Source organism: Salmo salar, chromosome ssa10, assembly GCF_905237065.1.
Source record: "Salmo salar chromosome ssa10, Ssal_v3.1, whole genome shotgun sequence".
In the NCBI taxonomy this organism is placed as follows: domain Eukaryota; kingdom Metazoa; phylum Chordata; class Actinopteri; order Salmoniformes; family Salmonidae; genus Salmo; species Salmo salar.
In genome coordinates, this window is record NC_059451.1 from 40,891,557 (window position 1) to 40,919,445 (window position 27,889).

Below are 27,889 nucleotides of genomic sequence, written 5' to 3' on the forward strand. Positions count from 1 at the left end.
TTCATTGTCTGATTTTGGCTAGGCTACTTTGAAGCAAGGTAAGAAATGCCTCATAATATGAACTAAAACATTCAGGTTTCAAACAATTAAGTATGTTTTCAAAATGCATAGCTCACATTGTAAGGTGGTGGGTGACCTGCTGATAGCCTGCCTGCACTCAAATGCTGAATGGGAGGCCTGCTTCAATTACCAAATAAAAATGGTAGTTCTCTTTAATCGTGGCCATCAAAACTGTTTTAATACTCAATTACATTTAGAATTGTTGCCCAATGACCGGGCTTATAAAAACCAGTATTTGACTCCAGCAGCAACCAGCTCTGTAGGCCTATGCTGTGCGTCTAATAGTTGTTGGATAAGTAAGATGCATGACAACTAACGTAAATACACACGCCAATTTAACTCCACAAAATTATACAAATGAACCTATAGACTAGTAAGCATGATGGTTAAATGTATTTCCATTGACTGGTATTTCAATCAATAAAAATCTGTATTTTGCAGTGAGATTTTTCTTCTTCTCCCAGTTGATTTGGCCGGCAACTATTTTTATTGGATTTTCATTTCTTTGTTGGCCTAAAGCCGGCAATTACTGACTAACTGAAATCCTGACACACACAAACACACTAGAGATGGGGAAAGGTTGTTTGATTATCTGAATGGTTGTTAGTATTTGATTACTTGTGTGACTATTAATTTGAGAAACAAATGACAAACTAGGTCTAAATTAACAATGAAAATAGTCATGACATTTTTAATACAAGGATATTCCATGACATTGGAAATAATGAATTTAATAAAAAAAACATATGCACCCCATTCAAAGACTGGTAGCCTTCACGCGTGTAGATTGTTGTTGTTTTTTGTCGGCCAATCAAAGCGGCACTACAGTCAGAGGCTCCATGGGTAGCAAGATAAGTGAGAGATCACAGAAGTAATGCAAAATGGAAATAAGTCAGCTGGAGGAGTAGGCTACAACAAGCAACTAACAGGTAGGCATTTTTTATTTTTTTTAATCTGAATGTAGTTTTAATTTGACAAGGACTGGGAGCGTCACTAAACAAGCTAGCTGGCTAGTTTAGCTAGCTTTTATTCTCCAATTTGCTGCAACAAAGACCGGAACTGTCTGATGGGATGATAAATATATGGCTAGCTACAAGTTCAGTCGCGAGTTGGCTATACATTGCCTCTCTCTCCCTCACTGCACACTGCTTCCACACACACCGGCCCCTCCCCCGCCACACACTAATTGGCACATGACTCCCTCCCTGCTATTTTCCCCTGGCTGGCAGTTGTCACATTGTTTTTGGTCTCTAATCGCAGTGCTAATCACTCTTTCTCTCTCTGTGTGTTGTTCAGGTGGAGGAGGTGAGGAGACACAGTCACTGTCTAGCCTTCAGTTCTTCTGGTCCCCAGAGTCAGACCTACTACATCAGCTATGACTCCTACACAGAACACCTCCGCTGGCACAGACAGGCTGCCAAGGTACCTACGCGCCCGCTTGTGTGTGCTCAGAGTTGAGTTGCATGTCTTCAAGTTGTTAGCAATCTGGAAAATGAAAACCCTTTTGTCTCTTACTCCTTTTCTTTCTCTCTCCTATCTCTCACCCTCTCTCCCTCCATCAGATAGTGTCTCAGAGGGTGAGTTCTGTGGACCTGTCATGTTGCAGTCTGGAGAAGCTGCCATCTCAGCTGTTCTACAGCCAGGACCTGACCCACCTCAACCTCAAACACAACTATCTGACGGGCCTCACACATCTCACCAGGTATGTACCCCTGCAGGCTGTGGGAAGAGGTGGTAGGATGGAATGGAGGGAGTGGGGGGAGAGGAGAAGAAAAGGGAAGGAACTGAGAGATATGGGCTAGGGTGGCTCCGGAGAACGGCTCAATATATACCTCTGGAAGGAGGGAGGGGTTAAGAGAGGAGTGATGTGGGCAGTTTGTCCTTCAACATCCTCTCTCTCTCGCTCTCTCCATCTCTGGGTATCACCATATGGTCGCAAGGTTAGAGGATTAGATTCACCTACAGATCTGTGTTTGTGTTCCCACAGGATTGATTTGGTCTAAGAAAACAGTTTGGGGTTGATTAGAAGCAGACGTCAGCGGAATTAGGAGGGGAAATCCGAGCTTGAGTTATTTATTTATTATATATATATACACACACACACACACACACACACACACACACACACACACACACACACAGTTTCCCTCTGGAGCTTTCATTAATCTATGGCCAGTGATTCCCAGACCTCTCACCTATGACCTGTTTTTGGAGTCACGGTCTGCAACCCAAGAGACATGATTGGTACAAAACACAACGACTGCATTTTGATTGGCTCCTCTTCAGTGACCTTTAGCCAGGGTTGGGGCCCAGCAGTGTCATTGACTGCGGTCAGGTTCTCGCTTCTTCTCCTTCTAACTAACCCTTCTATGCTTACAGTAATACAATGCTCCCCACCATGGAGACAGTCTATGTCCCAAATGGCTCCCTATTCTCTATAGTGTACACTATTCCCTATATATTTCCCTGTGGGCCCTGGTCAAAAGTAGTACACTATATAGGGAATAGGGTCCCATTTGAGATGCACCCTCTGTCCCAGGCCTGGTGTAGTGTTACAGTTAGTGTTTCAGTGTGAGCTGCTCTGCTTTGGGAGACATCAGACAGTGGGGATGGATGGGGAGATGGGACAGGACCGGACTGGTGCAGAACAACAACAACAACAACAACAAAACTCCCATGAATAAGCTTCCCATCTGCTCACTCTGCTCACTCTGCCTACTCTGCTCACTCTGCCTACTCTGCTCACTCTGCCTACTCTGCTCACACTGCCTACTCTGCTCACTCTGCTCACTCTGCTCACACTGCCTACTCTGCTCACACTGCTCACACTGCTCACTCTGCTCACTCTGCCTACTCTGCTCACTCTGCCTACTCTGCTCACTCTGCCTACTCTGCTCACACTGCCTCACTCTGCTCACACTGCCTACTCTGCTCACACTGCTCACACTGCTCACTCTGCTCACTCTGCCTACTCTGCTCACACTGCCTACTCTGCTCACTCTGCTCACACTGCCTACTCTGCTCACTCTGCTCACCTGCCTACTCTGCCTACTCTGCTCACACTGCTCTCACTGCTCAACTTTCAGCATCAAACAATGGTTAGGAAAACAGACCCTTGCCTTGCCGGAGAAGAGAAATAGAGGGGGTAACGCCAGGGTTGTGGGTTCGATTCCCACGGGGGACCAGTATGGAGAAAAAAATGTATGCATTCACCACTGTAAGTCGCTCTGGATAAGAGCGTCTGCTAAAATGACTGAAATGTAAAATGTGAGAAACACTATATCCATCCTCCTCTCACACACTCTGCATACAGGACATCATCCATCCTCCTCTCCCTCTCTCTGCATTCAGTACAGACGTCATCCATCCCCCTCTCGCCATACAGTACAGGACGTCACCCACCCCCCTCTCTCTCTGCATTCAGTACAGACGTCATCCATCCCCCTCTCTCTCTGCATTCAGTACAGACGTCATCCATCCCCCTCTCTCTCTGCATACAGTACAGACGTCACCCATCCTCCTCTCTCTCTGCATACAGTACAGGACGTCACCCACCCCCTCTCTCTCTGCATTCAGTACAGACGTCACCCATCCTCCTCTCTCTCTGCATTCAGTACAGGACGTCACCCACCCCCCTCTCTCTCTGCATTCAGTACAGGATGTCATCCACCCACCTCTCTCTCTCTCTCTCTCTGCATTCAGTACAGACGTCACCCACCCTCCTCTCTCTCTGCATTCAGTACAGGATGTCATCCATCCCCCTCTCTCTCTGCATTCAGTACAGACGTCATCCATCCTCCTCTCTCTCTGCATTCAGTACAGACATCATCCATTTTTACATTTACATTTTAGTCATTTAGCAGACGCTCTTATCCAGAGCGACTTACAGTAGTGAATGCATACATTTCATTTCATGCGTTTTTATTTTTTTTGTACTGGCCCCCCGTGGGAATCGAACTCACAACCCTGGCGTTGCACACACCATGCTGGCGTTGCAAACACCATGCTCTACCAACTGAGCCACAGTCCTCCCTCTCTCTCTGCATTCAGTACAGGACGTCATCCAGCCTCCTCACTCTTTGCATTCAGTACAGGACATCATCCATCCTCCTCTCTCTCTGCATTCAGTACAGGACGTCATCCATCCCCCTCTTCCTCTCTCCCCTTCGCTCTTCCTCCCCCTCTCTGTTAGTGTTCTCGCTGTGGTTCAGTGACTGTGTTTGCTCTGGCTGTACTTCCGATGGAATGGCTTTGTGCTCCCATTGTTCTTCCATAAACACAGCTTTACCAAGAGAAGGGGAGGCAGACAGGGCTTTAGGAATGTGTTTTTCCCACGACACTGCGTTGGGAATGCGGCTGGCTGTGGCTTTTCCTTGGAAAAGATGCGGATCCGGCACCGCCTTTCACGCTGTGCCCACAGTGAACCGGGTTAGGCTAGTTAGGCCTGGGAAGACCAGGTGAGCCGAGTGCCTATCAGATTCGACAAAGATTCTCACACACGTGCCCACCAAATTTTCACATACACCGCAGTTTGTGGTAGCTACACCTTCGGAAAACATGTTTTTATGTGCGCAATCACAACAATATACGTGTGCTGCTCACATATAGGTAACTGACAAAATAAAGGAAACACCAGCATTAAGTGTCCCTCCAGTTTTTTTTCAATCGCTTGGGCAAATTTTTCAGATGTGGTATATTTTCAAAACTCTTAGTTTCAAAACTGATAACACTTGTAATTCCCCTGTCTTATGTTCAGAACCTTTGATTGTGTATTCATTGGAGTTGAACACATCTTTCACCCCTGAGTCAATCATGCAAGATTTCAGTGAAATAACATGAGAACATTTAGCCACCAATACATCAGATGAATTATGATCGACTCATCATTTAGTCATTTTAACTAACATTTAATCTAATAACAAAAAACACAAGATACATTTTTAAAACAGTTATTTTTTAAGTGCTGAATAGAAAGAATAGTAGATGGTAAACATCACTTCCATACAATATTTGGCTGACATGCGCAATTCGTTTTTGTAAACCATATTTTTTGTATCCAATGGCAAGTTTTGAGCATGTAGAGAACTGTTAGTGTTACAGTTTCGTTTTCATTATATACATGTGTAGAACAACTAATGAAAAACGGGGGTATTGGGGTATTGTGATGCAGTAGGATACAGTAAAAACATATTGCTGTAGCAAAGTGTACGTATGCCATGCTAATTCTGCCACATGCAACATTGTTCTAGATCACATTTTTTTAATGAGACTTTTCAACTGATACAGTATCACCTGTCTCTCTACTTGACACAATTCATCAGCTTACAGTGTATCAGTTAAATTCAGATAATGAGTGGAAAATGCATTCTGAAAGTATTCAGACCCCTTCCCTTTTTCCACATTTTGTTACGTTACAGCCTTATTCTAAAATTGATTACACACATTTTTTTCCTCATCAGTCTACACACAATACCCCATAATAACAAAGCGAAAACAGGTTTTTAGAAATGTTTGCATATTTATTACAAATAAACTGAAATACCTTATTTACATAAGTATTCAGACCCTTTGCTGTGAAACTCGAAATTGAGCTCAGGTGCATCCTGTTTCCATTGATCACCCTTGAGATGTTTCTACAACTTGACTGGAGTCCACCTGTGGTAAATTCAATTGATTGGACATGATTTGGAAAGGCACATACTTGTCTATATATGGTCCCACAGTTGACAGTGCATGTCAGAGCAAAAACCAAACCATGAGGTCGAAGGAATTGTCTGTAGAGCTCAGAGACAGGATTGTGTCGAGGCACAGATCTGGGAAAGGGTACCAAAAAATGATGCAGCATTGAAGGTTCTTAAATGGAAGAAGTTTGTAACCACCAGAGCTGGCCTCCCGGCCAAACTGCGCAATCGTGGGAGAAGGGCCTTGGTCAGGGAGGTGACCAAGAACCAGATGGTCACTCTGACAGAGCTCCAGAGTTCCTCTGTGGAGATGGGAGAACCTTCCAGAAGGACAACCATGTTTGCAGCACTCCACCAATCAGGCCTTTTATGATAGAGTGGCCAGACGGAAGCCACTCATGACAGCCCACTTGGAGTTTGCGAATAATGTTTTGTGAAAGGCAGATTAATAAATTAAATATGTATGCAAATTGCAAGAGATTTGGTGCAGTGAACAAGTGACTGCTAATTTGTGTGTTGTACTCCGTCAAATGAAAATATGCTTAGTTTTGAAACGAGCCATTTTGATGGTCTGTTTTGATTTTTGTGCTTAGAGTTGTGAAAATGTAGCACATAATTGTGAAAATTGCACCAAAGGGATTGCAAAAGTCTAATAGGGCGTTGGGCCACTGCGAGCCAGAACAGCTTCAATACACCTTGGAATAGCATATGGCTTGCACTGTTTTCATGTTCATCAAACCATTCAGTGACCAATCGTGGATGGGGGATTTTCATCCTATGGGGGGGGCATAGCCATGGTAGCCAAAACTCATGGCCTGCCCAGCATTTCCATACATGACCCTAAGCATGATAGGATGTTAATTGCTTAATTAACTCAGGAACCACACCTGTGTGGAAGCAATTGCTTTCAATATAAGTTGTATGCTCACGTGTTTCCATTATTTTGGCAATTACCAGTTAGGCACATGACTTCCTCCTTATTAGTTTCCCCTGGGTGGCAGTTGTCACATTGTTTTTGGTCTCTAATCGCAGAGCTAATCACTCCCTGAATGCATCCCAAATGGCACCTTATACCCTATATAATGCACTACTTCTGACCAAGGCCCATAGAGCTCTGGTCAAAAGTAGTGCACTATGTAGAGAATAGGGTGCCATTTGGAACGTTCCCCTCCCTTTCTCCAGTGTTGTTGTTCTGAATGGGCTCATTAGGTAACCAGTTCTTCTGACTCTTTAGTTTCTGTGTTATTGTTTGTTTTTCTCTGAAAATTCCTTACCAATTGACCCCCTCGCTCGCTCTCTCCCTCACCCCCCCCCCCCCCCTCATCTAGGTTCTGCAGGTTGAGGAGCCTCAATCTCTCTAACAACGCTCTGTCTGACTTCCCTCTGGCCGTGTGTGACATCACTTCCCTGACAGAGCTCAACCTCCAAGGCAACCTTCTGACCTCTCTGCCCTCCGTGCTGGGGACCATGCACAAGTGAGTGGGGTAACAGGGTTAAAGGTCAGGGGGCAATAGACAGAAAGAGGGAGAGAGCCTCTGACTGAGACAGTAATTGAACTGCCATTGGTCAGTCATTTGTTTTATAACCTCCTCCCAAAAAACATTTAGTTAATCGCTCAGCATTAGTGTTGGGTTTTGTGCTGTTGCCCAGTCCGTCCACTACAGAATAACCAGGCTGTGAATGTTTGGTGGGAAAATCTGTTTTCAGGCTGCAGTAATAGGATCTGAAAGATTTTGCCTTTTTTAAAGTTGAAATTCTTAATCTCTCTGTTAGCAATTTTTCATAAGTCCCTCGTGAAAAGAACCACGAGTTTTACATGTCACATAAAATCAGGCACGATAACAGAAAGCTCATGTGAAGGTTACAGCCACACACATAATCCCCTCTCCCACTGAGCTCCATACTAACCCCCTCTCGCCATCTCCTCCTCCCCAGCCTGCAGACCCTGCTTCTGGATGGTAACTCTCTGAACTCCCTGCCTGCTGACCTGTGCTCTCTGGAGGCCCTGACCTACCTGGGCCTGTCCTTCAACCTGTTCAGCTGCGTACCTCCAGCCCTGGAGAGGCTCAGGGGGGTGGAGAGGCTCTGTCTGGCTGGGAATCAGCTCTCCTCCCTGGACATGGCCGGCCTGCAGTGGCTCCCCCACCGACACATAGATCTCAGGTATATTACTTTGTAAATAAGTGTTTTAATTAGTTCTTTCAAGTGTTTTGCTCTGGGATCAAATGCACGTCTTGTTTTATCTATGTATTTAAAAAAAAATTACCCAAAACTGTATTGGTGACAAATGGTTCCCCCTACATAAAGCTGTCCCAACAGCAGAGCTTTCTTTTCAGCACCATGGAATGAATCCTTATGACTGCTACACCTGGATATCAGTGGAGCGTTGTCTGGCAGCGAAACAGTTCATTTACTTACTTGCTAAACAAATGTGGATTCTACTGACAATTGAGATACAAACTATATGGCTTAGCCTCTTAAGTATCGTACCCTTTTTATTCCAATTTTCGTCTAAAATGACATACCCAAATCTAACTGCCTGTAGCTCAAGACCTGAAGCAAGGATAGGCATATTCTTGATACCATTTGAAAGGAAACACTTTGAAGTTTGTGGAAATGTGAAATTAATGTAAGAGAATATAACACATTAGATCTGGTAAAAGATAATACAAACAAACAACAGGCGTTTCAAAAAAAAAAAATGTTACTTTGAAATGCAAGAGAAAGGCCATTGTCACGAACCGCCTCGAAGTTCGTAACAAAAAGAGAGACAACGTGGAGATAAGGAATAACAAAATATATTTATTAACTAAAGTAAACTAAATACAATTAACAATGGTGTGTGTGTATTCAGTAAGCAGTAGTGTAAGTGAGTGGTTGCGTGCATAAATGTGATGAGGGGTGTTGAAAGGTGCCAACGCAAACAAACAAAACAGCCACACAAAAAATGCCACGACCAAAATCTCAGTGTCTGCATGGAGAGAGTCTCCTCAATGAATGGGGAAGTGGTGCATTTATCTTGGGACACACCCGGGCCCAGGTGTGTCCCATGTCGCTGATGACCCTCCCAGCGCTGCCCACCGACATCCTAAAAAGGAAAACGAGAGCAAAGAGAAAGAATACAGCAGACAGAGTGGGAGGGTCGTCACATCCCCCCTACATAAAACCGGGGACAACAAGGACCCTGGAACACCATACCAGCCTCTGTGTCCCAAATTGACGAGGGGGTACGTGTTCACACTTCCACTTGCCCCAGCCAACCTTGTCCTCCCCAGACCTCAGCAACCTTTGCGCACAGGAAGCAACGTTTAAGAGGAAAGAAGAAAACGAGACCAGAAGGGAACAGACAGGAGCGACAGAACAGGACAATACCAAACAATGGTCAGTCACGTAAACATTCAGGAACAGGACAAAACCAAACAATGGTCAGTCACGTAGACATTCAGGAACAGGACAAAACCAAACAATGGTCAGTCACGTAAACATTCAGGAACAGGACAAAACCAAACAATGGTCAGTCACGTAGACATTCAGGAACAGGACAAAACCAAACAATGGTCAGTCACGTAAACATTCAGGAACAGGACAATACTAAACAATGGTCAGTCACGTAGACATTCAGGACAATACCAAACAATGGTCAGTCACGTAGACATTCAGGACAAAACCAAACAATGGTCAGTCACGTAGACATTCAGGAACAGGACAAAACCAAACAATGGTCAGTCACATAGACATTCAGGAACAGGACAAAACCAAACAATGGTCAGTCACGTAGACATTCAGGAGCAGGGTACACAAGAGAGCGCGTCAGCAACAAGCTCCAATGAAAACAACATCTCAGGGTCCTTCTCAATTTTGGCAACATCAACATAACAGAATTTGTTTTTACATTTATCACTAAGTTCAATCTTGTGGTGTTCATCGATCTTCAACAGCTGTTCTTTAGTACATCACTCTAACAGCTCCTTTGATGGAAAGTGAATTAACTCATCTACATTAGACCCCATAGTCAGAAGTAAATACAAAAAAATAATAATCTTGCTCTTCCCCTCTGCTGAGCACACCAGACCGGACCACAAGGGAAATGACAATCAGACTGGGCACCACAGAAGAGAGATGAGAGATATATTGGGGCTTCCCCAAAACCTACAATAACTCAACCCTAGTCTTTGAGGGGATTTGCGGTGGGTAATTATGCAAAGGGGAAAAAAACACCCAGCAAGCTGGCAGATTCCCAAGCCACGGATGTGCCCCGAGACAACTGCTCAGTCCACAGACACCGCACAAAAATAACAAACAAAATAACCGTGCCCAACGTATTCCAAAGTGAAACGCATCGCTAAGCCTAATAGGGGAAAAATAAAGGCTATAGCTCCGGGTAGCAAGTGTCACAACCCTACCCAAATCTCCCACTGAGGTACACAGCCGATTGTACTCACCTCCTCGGACCGATGTCCCAACAGCGAGTAGAGCAAGAGTCTCCAGCCTGGGCAGGGGCCTGGAAACTAACCAATGTACTCTCTCCAAGGAAGGACACAACCAACTCTCCACCACAGTGGCAAGTTTACCAAACAAACAAAGGCAACCAGAACAGGGTTTAGCAAACATTACAACTCAAACAAGCTGTAACAAAAGATGCAAACAAAGCACCTGCAGAGTTTGAGACAACAGGGGTTCAATTTGTAGAACACAGTTCCTACATTTGAGTATGAAAATGTATTTTATCCAACAAAACTATGCTACATTTTATCTCTGGGACCCTCAGGATGACAAATCAGAGCAAGATTACTGAATGTAAGTACATTATTTACCTTCAGAGGTGAATGTATCAAACCTGTTGCCGTGATAAGTGTTTTGTTGTTGTGCGCACTCCTCAAACAATAGCCTGGTATTTGTTCACTTTAATAGCAACTGTAAATTGGACAGTGCAGTTAGATTAACAAGAATTTAAGCTTTCTGCCCATTTAAGACATGTCTATGTCCTGGAAAGTTGCCTGCTGCTTACGTCATTCTAGTCACATTAGCGTACGTTAGCAACAACGGTCCCGGTTTAGGGATACCGATCCCGTAGAGGATAAGGGAATAATGAGCGGATAAGAGGCAATCTGAAATTTTGATTAAGACATTAATGAGTGAGCTACGACTGATGAAGTCAATATACAGTGCCTTCGGGAAAGTATTCAGACACCTTGACTTTGTCCACATTTTTTTACATTACAGCATTATTCTAAAATGGATTTCAAAAATATATATAATCTGCAATCTACACACAATAACCCATAATGACAAAGCGAAAACAGATTTTTTATTTTTTTTTGCACATTTATATATATATTTTTTAAACAGATACCTTATTTACATAAGTATTCAGACCCTTTGCTATGAGACTCAATTGAGCTCAGGTGCATCCTGTCTCCATTGATCATCCTTGAGATGTTTCTTCAAATTGATTAGAGTCCACCTGTGTTAAATTCAATTGATTGGACATGATTTGGAAAGGCACATGCCTGTCTATATAAGGTCCAACAGTTGACAGTGCATATCAGAGCAAAAACCAAGCCGTAAGGTCGAAGGAATTGTCCGTAGAGCTCACAGACAGGATTGTGTCGAGGCACAGATCTGGGGAAGGGAACCAAAAGATTTCTGAAGCATTAAAGGTCCCCAAGAACACAGTGGCCTCAATCATTCTTAAATGGAAGAAGTTTGTAACCACCGAGACTCTTCCTAGAGCTGGCCGCCTGGTCAAACTGCGCAATCGGGGGAGAAGGGTCTTGGTCAGGGAGGTGACCAAGAACCTGCTCCAGAGCATTCAGGACCTCAGACTGGGGCAAAGGTTCACCTACCAACAGGACAACGACCCTAAGCACACAGCCAAGACCACGCAGGAGTGGCTTCGGGACAAGTCTCTGAATGTCCTTGAGGCCCAGCCAGAGCCTGGACTTGAACCCAATCGAAGATCTCTGGAGAGACCTGAAAATATCTGTGCAGCGACGCTCCCCATCCAACCTGACAGAGCTTGAGAGGATCTGCATAGAAAAATGGGAGAGACTCCTCAAATACAGATGTGCCAAGCTTGTAGTGTCATACCCAAGAAGACTCGATGCTGTAATTGCTGTCAAAGGTGCTTCAAAGTACTGAGTAAAGGGTCTGAATACTTATGTAAATGTGATATTTCAGATTTTTGTAAAAACATTTATACATTTTCAAAAGTTTCTAAATGTGTTTTTGCTTTGTCATTATGGTGTGTGTGTGTAGATTGATGAGGGAGAAAAAACGATTTAATCAATTTTAAAATAAAGCTGTAACGTAACAATGTGGAACATGTCAAAGGGTCTGAATACTTTCCGAAGGCACTGTAACTATTTGTTCAGCACTTTTGAAATGTACAGCGACAGAATTCAGAACATGGTCCGTTCTTACAGTATTCTCCCTGTACACCAAGTCAGAACCGTAGGATAAATGAAGGGGGCGTATAAACGGACAGTGAAAGCTCAATGTTTGATGACATTTGTCTAAAACAGGCTATAGGCTACATGTGCACCACCAAGTCAGAACAGTAGGCTAAGTTATGAGGGGGGAAAGGGACCAAATTGTTAGAGTGAGGCACATGGGCTACTAACCGCTTACAACACAACATATACTTACTTTTACTTTTTTAGCTACAGTATACATATCTCCCTGGCATATTACATAATTTATGCAGTGGCATACAATACATTTTTGGACTCACGGTTGTGCTGTGCTCACTTGAACAGGAAGGTGGCTCGGTGGTCGTTCTTGTGGGCAAATTTTGTCATAACTTTCATCAAAGTCTGTCATTCCCTGGATTTATGGTGCTTTCAAGACAACTGCGAACTCTGGGGGGACAAGTTTGAATCATCAAGTAAGTGATCTGCAGGTCGGAGCTCTAGAAAGAGGCCAGAGTTCCTGACTTGGAATTCAGAGTTGGATGACCATTCATAATGTATTTTCCCAGTCGGAGCCTGTTTTTTTTTTCTAGGTTCCCAGTTGTCTTGAACTCACTGAAGTCTGAGATTTCCCAGTTCTGAGTTTCCAGTTGTTTTGAACGCGGCAGAAGTCATGCTGGATTGACAGCAAGGCCAATGTATTCAACCTTTTTTGGCCCATGGTTTTGCGTGTGAAGGTTTATCCTTTTAAGCAAGGAAAAGAGACCCTTAAACCCAGACTTGGACCACACACCCACTCCACCGAATAGGAGGGGAAGCAAAATAGTGATTGCTTTGCAACGCTTGCAGTTAGCCATTGATTCCTTCCAAACCTCTCATTGTTGAATTTGCTATTTCCAACTTGTTGTGTAATGTTTATGTCCAATGGCCGATGAGCATCGATACATTTTATCTATAATTTTTCTTCATATGACAAGGATTGAAAAGGATTTGCCAGTAGATTGACGTGGTTCATGAAGATGACTGCTTGTCTAGCTTGCTAGCTAAGATTTTGAAAGTATGATGATCAATCAAATCTACAGTAGATATAACGTGATTTGATGTCATTTTATTTGTGGCCAATGACCTTGAGCCTTCTTTGATGGGCACTTCTAATGTAAATCTATGGCAGCACCCAAGGGGGCTTGAACTTTCTAGCTCTCCCTGTAGATTTTGTGGTGACGTAGTGTCCCCATGAGTGACAGAACACTGAGCCAATCACAGTGCAACTAGAGAAGATTACCCGCCTCCTACGCTCTGTATTTTCCACTGGCTGCCCCTCCACCACAGAAAGCACTAAGCTAGGCTGAAACACCTGCATTTTGGAGCTGCCTTACTCAAGAAGGAAAAAAGACCATGTTTGTATCCAGCTTTATTAACTCAGTACATTTTTATTTACATTGTTTGCAAACTGATATGCAACATGTATTAATTCCAAAATAACATGCAAAACAGGCACTCACAAAATATATATATATATATATATATATATATATATATATATATATTTATATATATTTTTTTGTGTGCCTGTTTTGCATGTTATTTTGGCATTAATATGTGTTGCATATCAGTTTGCAAACAATGTAAATAAAAATGTACTGAGATAATAAAGCTCTGCCCCACCTGCCCTGAATGGCTGGTCGCCACTGGTAATAAGAATACTGTAGCTACAGTGAGTATACAAAAAATGAGGAACACCTGCTCCTTCTATGACAGACTGACAAGGTGAATCCAGGTGAAATCTATGATCCCTTATTGAGTTCACTTGTTAAATCCACTTCAATCAGTGTAGCTGAAGGGGAGGAGACGGGTTGAAGAATAATTTTTAAGCCTTGAGACAATTGAGACATGGATTGTTTATGTTTGCCATTCAGAGGGTGAATGGGAAAGACAAAAGATTTAAGTGCCTTTGAACGGGGTATGGTAGTAGGTGCCAGGCAGACCAGTTTGAGTGTGTCAAGAACAGCATCACTGCTGGGTTTTTCACGTTCAACAGTTTCCCATGTGTATCAAGAATGGTCCACCACCCAAAGGACATCCAGCCAACGTGACGCTACTGTGTAAAGCATTGGAGTCAACATGGGCCAGCATCATTGTGGAACACTTTCGACACCTTGTAGAGTCCATGCCCTGACGAATTGAGGCTGTTCTCAGGGCAGAAGGGAGTGCAACTCAATTTCAACTCAGATATACATGTAAAAACTGGGGGGAAATGTCTGTTTTGAAAAAACAATCCCGTTAAATGATCACTATCCATTCTCTAACCCCCTTTCTCTCTCTCCCTCCCTCTGTGTTGTAGGTTGAACAGACTCCAGAGGGTGGTGGTTGGGGAGGCTGGTCTGCTGAGCCACGTGGCCCAGTTAGATGTGCGGGACGCTGGGTTGGAGGAGCTTGACGTCAGGACCCTATCCAGGCTGGAGCTCCTACGCTGTGACAGAAACACACTCACACTCCTTAGAGTCAGCGGCCTAGCACTCAAGGGCCTGCACACAGCACAAAACGGTACACATACACTCACAAACATGGACACTTGTTTGTAGTAATTGTCCACATTGCAGAGAATGGAGAGACACTTACGCACATACAGGTTACTGACAAAATAAAGTCAACACCAATATAGTGTCTTGATAGGGTGTTGGACCACCACGAGCCAGAATAGCCTTGGCATATATTCTGCAAGTGTCTGGAACTCTATTGGAGAGATACGACACCATTCTTCCATGAGAAATTCCATCATTTGGTGTTTTGTTGATGTTGATGGGAACCGCTGTCTCAGGCTCTGCTCCAGAATCTCCCATAAGTGTTCAATTGGGTTGTGATCTGGTGACGGACACACACCCTTTAAACTCCCTATGCTCCTTTGAGACCCCTTTTCTAAAATCACTGAGATCTCTTCTAGCCATGGTAACCAAAATAATGAGCTACTGGGCATTTTAATACCTGACTCTAAGCATGATGCGATGTTAATTGCTTAATTAACTCAGGAACCACACCTTCTGTGGAAGTACCTGCTTTCAATGTACTTTGTATCCCTCATTTACTCGTGTTTCCTTTTATTTTTGCAGTTCCCTGTATATACTGTATTGACGGGGTGCTGTTTTTTTCCAGAGCTGAGAGTGCTGGAGGTGTTTCCTGTTCCAGAGAGCCTCACTGTTGTGGACGTGTCCAGGTAAGGGCCACACAGTTCACAATCAATGGATGGATACTTGAATGGGTAGAGAATATACAAGTGATTTTAATTGTTTTAACTGACCTATTGGTTGATGGACAGAGAGAAGAGATAGACTTATAGTGACTGATTGCTGTCTGTGTTGTAGGAACCGTCTGGACTATGCCTGTCTGGGTGTGTTGTGTTTAGGGCTGGGAATAGCCAGGGACCTCACAATACGATATTATCACAATACTTAGGTGCTGATAGGACATGTATTGTCATTCTCATCATGCTATATTTATTGCAATTTGATGTTCCAAACATATTGCTCACTATACACTGAGTGTACAAAACATTAAGAACACCTGCTCTTTCCATGACAAACTGACCAGGTGAATCCAGGTGAAAGCTATGATCCCTTATTGATGTTAGTTGTTAAATCCACTGCAATCAGTGTCAATGAAGGGGTGTTTTGTCAAGAACTGCAACGCTCTTGGGTATTTCACGCTCAACAACTTCCTGTGTGTATCAAGAATGCCAGCCAACTTGACACAACTGTGGAAAGCATTGGAGTCAACATGGGCCAGCATCCCTGTGGAACACTTTCGACATCTTGTAGAGTCCATGCCCTGACAAATTGATGCTGTTCTAAGAGCAAAAGGGGGGTGCAACATATTATCCGGAATGTGTTCTTAATGTTTTGTACACTCAGTGTATGGCTGCTGCAGAGAGATAAGAGAGCACGATCAGTCAGGGAAATAAAAGTGCTGAAAAAATGTTGGCTCACTATTTGAAAAGATGGAGAAGAAGCTATAAGATGAAAGATAAGTTTTGGCGCAGGTACAGCTAACGCTACCCACAGTAGCAGTCTTTAACTTTTTTTAAAAATTTCTTTACACGTCGATACTTGTAACTATAGATCTTCCTTTTTTTTTTCATTTTTTTTTTTACTATTGTGTTGTAGGAACCATCTGGACTATGTGCCTGACTGGCTATGTTGTGTTGTAGGAACTGTCTGCCTGACTGGCTATGTTGTGTTGTAGGAACTGTCTGCCTGACTGGCTATGTTGTGTTGTAGGAACTGTCTGCCTGACTGGCTATGTTGTGTTGTAGGAACTGTCTGCCTGACTGGCTATGTTGTTTTGTAGGAACTGTCTGCCTGACTGGCTATGTTGTGTTGTAGGAACCGTCTGGACTGTGTGCCTGACTGGGTGTGTTGTGTTGTAGGAACCATCTGGACTGTGTGCCTGACTGGGTGTGTTGTGTTGTAGGAACCATCTGGACTGTGTGCCTGACTGGGTGTGTGAGAGCACCCGACTAGAGGTCCTGGACATCAGCCACAACAACATCAAAGAGCTACCCATACGGTTAGTATCACAGAGATGTACTGTACACAGTCACACACACACAGATGTACTGTACACAGTCACACACACACAGATGTACTGTACACAGTACACACACACACACACACACACACACAGATGTACTGTACACAGTCACACACACAGATGTACTGTACACAGTCACACACACACAGATGTACAGTACACAGTCACACACACACACAGATGTACTGTACACAGTCACACACACACACAGATGTACTGTACACAGTCACACACACACACACAGATGTACTGTACACAGTCACACACACACACACACAGATGTACTGTACACAGTCACACACACACACACAGATGTACTGTACACAGTCACACACACACACACAGATGTACTGTACACAGTCACACACACACACACAGATGTACTGTACACACTCTCTCTGTCTTGTCTTGTCGTGTGTGTGTCTGACTGTCCTGTGTGTGTGTCTCTCTGACTGTCTTGTCGTGTGTGTCTCTCTGACTGTCTTGTCGTGTGTCTCTGATTGTCTTGTCGTGTCTCTGACTGTCTTGTCGTGTCGTGTCTCTCTGACTGTCTTGTCGTGTGTCTCTGATTGTCTTGTCGTGTCTCTGACTGTCTTGTCGTGTCGTGTCTCTCTGACTGTCTTGTCGTGTGTCTCTGACTGTCTTGTCTTGTCGGTGTGTGTGTGTGTCTCTGACTGTCTTGTCTTGTCGTGTGTCTCTGACTGTCTTGTCGTGTGTCTCTGACTGTCTTGTCTTGTCGTGTGTGTGTGTGTGTCTCTCTGACTGTCTTGTCGTGTGTGTGTGTGTGTCTCTCTGACTGTCTTGTCGTGTCTCTCTGACTGTCTTGTCATGTGTGTGTGTGTGTCTCTCTCTGACTGTCTTGTCGTGTCTCTCTGAATGTCTTGTCGTGTGTGTGTGTGTGTGTGTGTGTGTGTGTGTGTGTGTGTGTGTGTGTGTGTGTGTGTGTCTCTGACTGTCGTGTCTCTCGTGTAGGTTATTCTGCAGTGCTAGTCTTCGTAAAGTGCTGGTGGGTTGTAACGGTCTGCGTAGACTACCTGAGCGGCTGGAGAAATCTCAGCTCGAGGTTCTAGATGTACAACACAACCTGCTAACTGAGCTACCACACAACCTCTTCATTAAGGCCCAGAGGTAGGCTACACACTGGGACACGCGTGCACACAGATACTGACACAGCCACACACACACACACACACACACACACACACACACACACACACACACACACACACACACACACACACAGATACTGGGACACACACACACAGATACTGGGACACACACACACAGATACTGGGACACACACACACAGATACTGAGACAGCCACACACACACACACACAGATACTGGGACACACACACACAGATACTGGGACACACACACACACACAGATACTGAGACAGCCACACACACACACACACACATATACTGGGACATACACACACAGATACTGGGACACACACATACTGGGACACACACACACAGATACTGAGACACACACACACACACACACACACACACACACACACCCCAATACTGGGGGACACACTCACACAGATACTGGGACAGACACACACGCACACACACACATACTGGGACACGCACACACACAGAGATACTGGGACACACACACGCACACACACAGATACTGGGACACACACAGACACAGATACTGGGACACACACAGACACTGGGACACACACACACACACACACACACACAGAGATACTGGGTACAAACACACACACACACACACACACACACACACACACACACACACACACACACAGATACTGGGACACACACACGCACACACACAGAGATACTGGGACACACACACACACATACTGGGACACACACACACACAGATACTGGGACACACACACACACACAGATACTGGGACACACACACACACACAGATACTGGGACACACACACACACACAGATACTGGGACACACACAGATACTGGGACACACACACGCACACACACAGATACTGGGACACGCACACACACAGATACTGGGACACGCACACACACAGATACTGGGACACAAACACACACAGATACTGGGACACACACACACACACACACAGATACTGGGGAACACACACAGATACTGGGGAACACACACACACACACACACAGATACTGGGACACACACACACACACACACACACACAGATACTGGGGGACACACACACACAGATACTGGGACACACACACACACACACACACACACACACACACACCGATACTGGGACACACACACACAGATACTGGGACACACACACACACACACACACACACACACACACAGATACTGGGACACACACACAGATACTGGGACACAGATACTGGGGGACACACACACAGATACTGGGACACACACACACAGATACTGGGACACACACACACAGATACTGGGACACACTCACAGATACTGGGACACACACGCACACACACACACACACACACACACACAGATGCTGGGAACACACACACACACACACACACACACACACACACACACACACAGAAGCTGGGACACACACACACACACAGATGCTGGGACACACACACACACACCGATACTGGGAACCACACACACACACACACACACCGATACTGGGACACACACACACACACACACAGATACTGGGACACACACGCACAGATGCTGGGACACACACACAGATGCTGGGACACACACACACACACACACCGATACTGGGACACACACACACCGATACTGGGACACACACACACACACACACCGATACTGGGGGACACACACACACACACACAGATACTGGGCACACACACACACACACACAGATACTGGGACACACACACGGATACTGGGACACAGATACTGGTACACACACACAGATACTGGGGGACACACACACACAGATACTGGGGGGACACACACACAGATACTGGGGGACACACACACCGATACTGGGACACACACACACACCGATACTGGGACACACACACACACCGATACTGGGACACACACACACACACACCGATACTGGGACACACACACACACACACACAGAGATACTGGGACAGACACTGGGACACACACACACACACACACACACACACACACACACACAGATACTGGGATACAGATACTGGGACACACACACAGATACTGGGACACACACACACACACAGATACTGGGACACACACACACACACAAGATACTGGGACAGACACACACACACACACACACACACACACACACACACACACACACACACACACACACACACACACACACACACACACACACACACACACACACAGATACTGGGATACAGATACTGGGACACACACACAGATACTGGGACACACACACACACACAGATACTGGGAAACACACACAGATACTGGGGGACACACACACACACCCCAATACTGGGGGACACACAGACACTGGGACAGGCGCACACACACAGATACTGGGACACACACACACAGATACTGGGACAGACATACACACATTCTCAGACAGACACACATTCACAGATACTGGGACAGACTCACACATAGATACTGGGACGGACAGACAGACAGGGTCTAGGGTTTCTGGAATGATGGTGTTGTAAGCAATGACCAGCCTTTCAAAACACTTCATGGCGTGTGTGCTGCATGGCGGTAGTCATTTACGCAGGTTACCTAGGCGTTCTTGGGCACAGGGACTAAGGTGGTCTGCTTGAAACATGTAGGTATTACAGACTCGGTCAGGGAGAGGTTAAAATATCAGTGAAGAGACTTGCTAGTTGGTCAGCACATGCTCTGAGTTCGTGTCCTGGTAGTCCGTCTGGCCCTGCAGCCTTGTGAATTGGCTACGGAGAGCATGATCACACAGTCGTCCGGAACATCTGGTGCTCTCATGTATGGTTCAGTGTTGCCTGCCTCGAAGCAAGCATAGAAGGCATTTAGCTCGTCACTGGGCAGCTCACAGCTTGGTTTCCCTTTGTAATCCATAATAGTTTAAGCCCTGCCACACCCGACAAGCGCCAGAGCTGGTGTAGTTGGATTCAGTCTTAGTGCTGTATTGACATTTTGCCTGTTTTGCTGATTCGTCAGAGGGCATAGCGGGATTTCTTATGAATATGTCCCGCTCCTTGAAGTGCGGATGTTGCCTGTAATCCATGGATTCCAACGACATCGTTGATGCACTTATTGATGAAACCGGTGACTGATGTGGTATACTCCTCACTGCCATCGTATGAATCCCAGAACATATTCCAGTATGTGCTAGCACAACAGTCCTGTAGTTTAGCATCCGCGTCATCTGACCACTTCTGTATTGAACGAGTCACTGGTACTTCCTGCTTGAGTGTTTGCTTGTAAACAGGAATTAGGAGGAAAGAATTATGGTCAGATTTGCCAAATGGAGGGTGAGGGTGTGCTTTGTTACGCGTTTCTGTGTGAGGAGTAAAGTTGGTCTCGAGTTTTATTTATTTTTATTTTAAAAAATTCTCTGGTTGCACATGTGACATGCTGGTAGCCAACTGTATATTATCCATGTCGTCGTTCAGCCATGTCCTGGTGAAACATAACATTAAACATAACGAACAGAGCTCATCCAGTTTATTCTCCAGTGATTGCACGTTCACCAGTAGGACACACACACACACACACACACACACACACACACACACACACACACACACACACAGAGAGAGATACTGGAACGCACACACCTTCCCTGTCTACTTCTTTAGCTACTTTCTAATGTTGTTGGTTGGTTTTCCTCACAGCTTGCGCTACCTGAACGCATCAGCCAATAAGCTGGAGTGCCTCCCTCCAGCCAGCCTATCAGAGGAGAGCTTCAGCAGCCTGCAGGAGCTGTATCTGACCAATAACAGCCTGACGGACAAGAGTGTCCCTCTGCTGACTGGTCACGCCCACCTCAGGGTGCTGCACCTGGCCTACAACCAGCTACAGACCTTCCCAGCCAGGTCTCTCTACACACACACACACACACACACACACACACACACTGGGACAGACGCACGAGCATGTGAGCATGTCGCGCACACACACACACATGCATACATACACACACAAACTCTCTTTTACTGTCTTCTTGCTTGTCATGCACACACGTTTGAAAACCCTTATTTTTCTCACCCCCACTTTCTCTCTGTCTCTCTCTTTCTCTCTGGAGGGGGGCTGGTTTTAACTTTGTAGGCACTGCTGTGGAGTCACATTTTACTTAATGGCACTTGAGTTTGCTATGTATGTACAGTAGTTAAATGGTGCCAATAAAGGTTTTCTAAACATCTAAATCCCTCTCTCACTGCCACTGCAGTAAGATGGCTCGGTTGGAGCAGCTGGAGGAACTGGACCTCAGTGGGAACAGGCTGAGAGCGGTGCCCACCACCATCCTGAGCTGCAGGCACATGCACACACTCTCTGCCCACTCCAACAACATCACTGTCTTCCCTGAGGTCCTCCAGCTTCAAGACATGAAGGTAGGACAGCCACAACACACACTCTCTGCCCACTCCAACAACATCACTGTCTTCCCTGAGGTCCTCCAACTTCAAGACATGAAGGTAGGACAGACACAACACACACTCTCTGCCCACTCCAACAACATCACTGTCTTCCCTGAGGTCCTCCAACTTCAAGACATGAAGGTAGGACAGACACAACACACACTCTCTGCCCACTCCAACAACATCACTGTCTTCCCTGAGGTCCTCCAACTTCAAGACATGAAGGTAGGACAGACACAACACACACTCTCTGCCCACTCCAACAACATCACTGTCTTCCCTGAGGTCCTCCAGCTTCAAGACATGAAGGTAGGACAGACACAACACACTCTCTCTCCTGATACTCTGACTTCATGGTTGAGGTTGACATGGTCCTGTTTAGCAGTGTCCAGGTCTGTCACATTAACCAGGGACAAGTATGGAGGCCAGGGTATATCAGGCCCTTCTCTGGATTCGTCCCAAATGACAACCTATTCCCAATATAGTGCCTTTTGACAAGGGTCTATGTCCCTCAAACTCAACTCTAGACCTTGAAGCCAGTTACTCTCCTTTTTGCATTTTTCCCCTCCAAACAGGGACTGATTTAGACCTGGGACACCAGGTGGGTGCAATTAATTATCAGTTGGAACAGAAAACCAGCCAGTTCCGGACTTTGAATAACCATGGTCTATAGGGTTCTGCCATTTGGGACACAACCTCTGTAATCTCATAAATGAATCCCCTAATGAGATTGCTGTGAAAACACACACACTATTAATAACCCTGACATCTGATCTTGGCCAGCGTGTCTTTGACCTCTCGGTCTTACTCTCTCTCTCCCTCCTGCAGTGTGTGGATCTGAGCTGTAATGAGTTGTGTGAGGTAGTCCTCCCAGAGTCTCTGCCTGCTAAACTACAGGAGCTAGACCTGACAGGCAACCCTCGCCTCAACCTGGACCACCGGAGCCTCGAGCTGCTCAAGTAACAACACACAGAGTCAAATGCACACACACCATAATGCATGTGCACACCAACCTAGTATCGGAGCATTTTGGATTATTCTGTATGTAAATCAGGGACACTCCATTTAGTATGATATGTTACATTGTGGATGGCATGTATTCATTTGTGGATGTCCACCACCCATTTTGAATGATACAATAAGAATCGTAATTCGTAACATATGTTTCGAATTTGCAAAACGTACAATATGTTACTAATTTAAGTGGCTAACGTTAGCTATCTCAGTGTTAGCTAAGCTAGGGGTTAGGGTTAAGTATAGGAGTTAGGTTTAAGGGTTAAAGGAAGGGTTAGGAAAAGGATTAGCTAACATGCTAAGTAGTTGTAAAGCAGTTAAAAATAGTGCTAAGTGGTCTAAGGCACTGCATCGCAGTGCATGAGGCATCACTACAGACCTGGGTTCAATCCCAGGCAGTGTCACAACTGGCCGTGACCGGGAGTCCCATAGGGCAGCGCACAATTGGCCCGCGTCGTCCGGGTTAGGGGAGGGTTTGGGGGGAGGGGCTGCAGTGATGAGACAAGATCGCAATTGGATATCACGAAATTGGGGTAAAATAAAAAAAATATTATTAAGTATGCTCCAGTTGTCTGTGATGAGATTCCAACTCGCAACCTTTGGGCTGCTAGACATTCGTGTTATACGCCCGATGTATTTTTAAACTCACTGATGTATTTCTTCTCTCTCTCCCTCCTGCAGTAACATTAGGTGTTTCCGTGTGGACCCATCTCCCTCCTCTTTGTGTGGCAGTGAGGGGCCCGGGGAGCCTGCAGTCTGGAGCCACGGATACACAGAGGCCTCTGGGGTCAACAACAAGTCAGTACATTCTCTGTATCTCTCCCTTTCTCTCTCTTGCTCAGAAATGAACAGTAAACATGACACTTTATCTCTCTCCCTCTTCATCCATCACTCCTCTGTTGGTCTATCTCTGGATAGCCTCTCTATTCGGAATAGCAGCACAGAGTGTGTATGTGTGTTATTCCTAACGTGTTTGTGTTTGTCTCAGGCTGTGTGTAGCAGCCCTGGCGTTGGATAGTTTCTGTGGAAGCAGGGAGGCTCTGTACGGGGTGTTTGATGGAGACCGGAACGTTGAGGTGCCCTACCTGCTGCAATGCACCATGGGAGACGTGCTGGCCGAGGAACTGCACAAGAGCAAGAACCAAGAGGACTATATGACCAACACCTTCCTCACCATGCAGAGGTACACACATGGTCTCTCTCCCAGATGCACACACACACACACAGTTTCTTTCTCAAACACATGCGCACACACAAGAACTCCTGTTCATCTCATGTTGTTGTTGTTATAACAGGAAGTTGGGCACGGCAGGACAGAGGCTGGGAGGGTCCGCGGCCCTCTGCCACATCCGTCATGGCCTAGTTGCCCCAAGCGACCGTGGCGGCGGGGGCTGTTTCACGGTGACAGCGGCTAACGTGGGAAGGTGTCAAGCAGTTCTGTGTCGTGATGGCAAGGCCCTCCCTCTCTCCACCACACACACCATCAGACAGCAGTCAGAGTACCAAAGAGCACGCCAGCACCATGCTATCATCACTGAGGTACACACACACTGTACTGTTTGTATGTCTTTGTCTGTCTGTGAGTCTGTTGAGAGGTCCTAACCCTCCCTCCCTCCCCTCAGGACAACAAGGTGAACGGAGTGACGGACTCCACCAGGATCATGGGCTACTCCTTCCTGTGTCCCGCCGTGACCCCACGACCCCACGTCTCCACGGTAACCCTCACCCCGCAGGATGAGTTCTTCATCCTGGCCAGCCGGGGCTTGTGGGATACCATGTCCACCTGCGAGGCAGTGGAGGCAGTGCGTAATGTCCCAGACTCCCTAGCAGCAGCCAAGAAGCTGTGTACGCTGGCGCAGGGCTACGGCTGTCCTGACAGTCTGTGTGCTGTGGTGGTGCAGCTGAGTATCACTGAAGACTGCTGCTGTTGTGAACCCCCACCACCCCCACCCAGCCCCGGCCTGGAAACACAACACACACACACCGCTGGTAACACACACCACCACCCCGGATACGGCTCAGCGGATGGAACTCTACCATTACCGCCTCCGGCGATGGGGACAGGAAGTGAGGTCAGCAGTGAGGTCAGCACGTCGGAGATGAGCAGTGAGGTGGGGTCGACGGCGTCGTCGGACGAGCCAGCCAATCAGACGGAGAAGGGCGTGGCCCTGGGGGGTCGCGGGGGGGTGCTGGGGCGGGGAGCGGGTGTGTATGGAGGTGGAAGAGCATCGTTCCAGAGGCAGCACTCTGGGGCTCTGTCTGACAATGGGCTGGACAGTGAGGATGAGGAGCCTATAGCTGGGGTGTTCTCTAATGGGAGCAGAGTGGAGGTGGAGGCTGACATACACTGTCTGAGAGCACGGGCCAGCTCTATACCAATACCACACACGCACCCTGACCCACACACGCACCCTGACCCGCACACGCACCCTGACCCGCACACACACCCCCCTGACCCGCACACACACCCCAACCCCAACCCTGACCCTCACACACACCCTAACACCTCTGTCACACAGCAGCCTGAGCCTTTACCTCCACCTGCCTGCCAGTCAGCCCCCACCCCACCCTCGTCCCCCCCTCAGCTGTTTCCTGACCATCATCCCGGCCCTGACACTAGCCCTGACCCTGTAGGAGAAGAGGAGCTGAGGGCTGTAGAGACAGACACTGTAACACCCAAACACACTGTTCAGGGACAGGAGGTGGGGCCTGGAGAGACTGGAGCAGGGTTGTGTGTGATTAGTGGAGAGGCGCAGTTAGGTGCGGGCTCAGGCTCTAGCTCGGCCAGTAGGACTCTGGGTGGGACTCTAGGGCGTAAGGGGCGGGGTAACGGCTCGGTGGCGTGTCAGGGGCGGAGCCAGGATGTGATAGAGGAGGTGGGCGACGCTCCCGTCAGGAAGCAAGGAGGTTACTTCAACGCTCCGGCCCAGCCGGACCCTGACGACAAGCTCGTCATTCCTCCCGAGCTGGAGGAGGAGATCCGGGAGATCATGAAACAACAGGAGCAGAGTCAGACACACCCCCAGGGCCACCAGACACACCCCCAGTCCCTGCCTGCAGCAGAATACTACGTCACGCCCTTCTAGCTCACCGGACCGTTCTGTTACAACCCCTTCACAGAACATTAGACCGCGCCTGTGAAGAATCCCTGCTACGGCTATTATAGAATGTCTGGAGAGGAGTTCCCGTATGGGTGTGTCCCAAATGACACGCTGTTCAATATCCCAATGAATGGGATCAGAGATTGAGGAGTTACGGGGGAAACACACCGACCCTCCTGAAGACTGTCCTGAAGATGCCTCATACCTGCTAATGGCCAGCAATACTTGTTTTATTCTGTTATCATTTTATATTCCTAACTATATGACCCCAGGAAATACAATGCATTTTTATAAACACAGGCATTATTTACTTGCTTCACAAGTTCAAGTTAATATAATTAATTCATTTTTTATATTTTGTGATGAATTGATTAAGCACTTTTTTTTATGCAGATACTTTTATTTGAACTAATTATAAAGCTGAATGATACATTCTGCTAGACTGACTGAACTATTATAAAGCTGAATGATACATTCTGCTAGACTGACTGAACTATTATAAAGCTGAATGATACATTCTGCTAGACTGACTGAACTATTATAAAGCTGAATGATACATTCTGCTAGACTGACTGAACTATTATAAAGCTGAATGATACATTCTGCTAGACTGACTGAACTATTATAAAGCTGAATGATACATTCTGCTAGACTGACTGAACTATTATAAAGCTGAATGATACATTCTGCTAGACTGACTGAACTATTATAAAGCTGAATGATACATTCTGCTAGACTGACTGAACTATTATAAAGCTGAATGATACATTCTGCTAGACTGACTGAACTATTATAAAGCTGAATGATACATTCTGCTAGACTGACTGAACTATTATAAAGCTGAATGATACATTCTGCTAGACTGACTGAACTATTATAAAGCTGAATGATACATTCTGCTAGACTGACTGAACTATTATAAAGCTGAATGATACATTCTGCTAGACTGACTGAACTATTATTGCTAGAGAGCTGTTTTCTTTCTGCCAGCCAGCAAGGCAGCCTGACTGGCTCCCTCCCTAATGGCACCCTGTTCCCTATTACAGAGCCCTGGTCAAAAGTAGTTCACTATATAGGGAATTGGTTGCTATTTGGGACAGAGACTGTGTATGGTTGCCTGTAGGCCTCTAAAGTAGACTGATGCCAAGAGACAAACTAAATCCTAGGAGTTGCATACTCTTAAGTGACCTAATAATTGATGTGTATTAATCTTCTCTAAGAGAAAATACTTTTTTTTATTTCAGAAGATTGTTGACACAGACAGATGTCTGAGGAAAGGAGGGAGAGATGGATGGGGGGTTATAGGTAGAAGTGTAAGGACTGGGGAGAACACTGGAAAGGGGGGATACTGGTATTACGCAGCTCAATGAATGTGTGGGGCCTATGTGATCTAATGAACTCACTTCAACAAAGGCATTGTTGTATCTAAGCTAATCACACAGGAAAGCTACTTTTTCTATAATAAATCTAAATTTTCAAATAATCATAAGGTTGTTAGCTTGTTTTGGGAGA

The 27,889-nt window shown here is 46.0% G+C and overlaps 1 protein-coding gene across 3 annotated transcripts in view; it reads left to right on the forward strand.

The window, feature by feature from the left end:
- LOC106560398 (PH domain leucine-rich repeat protein phosphatase 1) overlaps window positions 1-27,860 on the forward strand; it is a 53,560-nt gene extending 25,700 nt beyond the window's left edge. The window contains exons 3-17 of one of the 3 annotated variants that reach the window (XM_014123276.2): window positions 1,357-1,482; window positions 1,623-1,762; window positions 7,070-7,216; window positions 7,677-7,904; window positions 14,493-14,695; window positions 15,302-15,362; window positions 16,616-16,711; window positions 17,708-17,863; window positions 21,519-21,719; window positions 22,073-22,571; window positions 23,091-23,221; window positions 23,958-24,074; window positions 24,265-24,459; window positions 24,572-24,815; window positions 24,899-27,860. In XM_014123276.2, the coding sequence (XP_013978751.2) occupies window positions 1,357-1,482; window positions 1,623-1,762; window positions 7,070-7,216; window positions 7,677-7,904; window positions 14,493-14,695; window positions 15,302-15,362; window positions 16,616-16,711; window positions 17,708-17,863; window positions 21,519-21,719; window positions 22,073-22,571; window positions 23,091-23,221; window positions 23,958-24,074; window positions 24,265-24,459; window positions 24,572-24,815; window positions 24,899-26,362 (4,008 nt within the window). In that variant the 3' untranslated portion in view covers window positions 26,363-27,860. The remainder of the gene's footprint in view (window positions 1-1,356; window positions 1,483-1,622; window positions 1,763-7,069; window positions 7,217-7,676; window positions 7,905-14,492; window positions 14,696-15,301; window positions 15,363-16,615; window positions 16,712-17,707; window positions 17,864-21,518; window positions 21,720-22,072; window positions 22,572-23,090; window positions 23,222-23,957; window positions 24,075-24,264; window positions 24,460-24,571; window positions 24,816-24,898) is intronic. The other 2 variants (XM_014123278.2, XM_014123277.2) reach the window with 2 other exon arrangements.
- The last annotated feature ends 29 nt before the right edge of the window (window positions 27,861-27,889 follow it).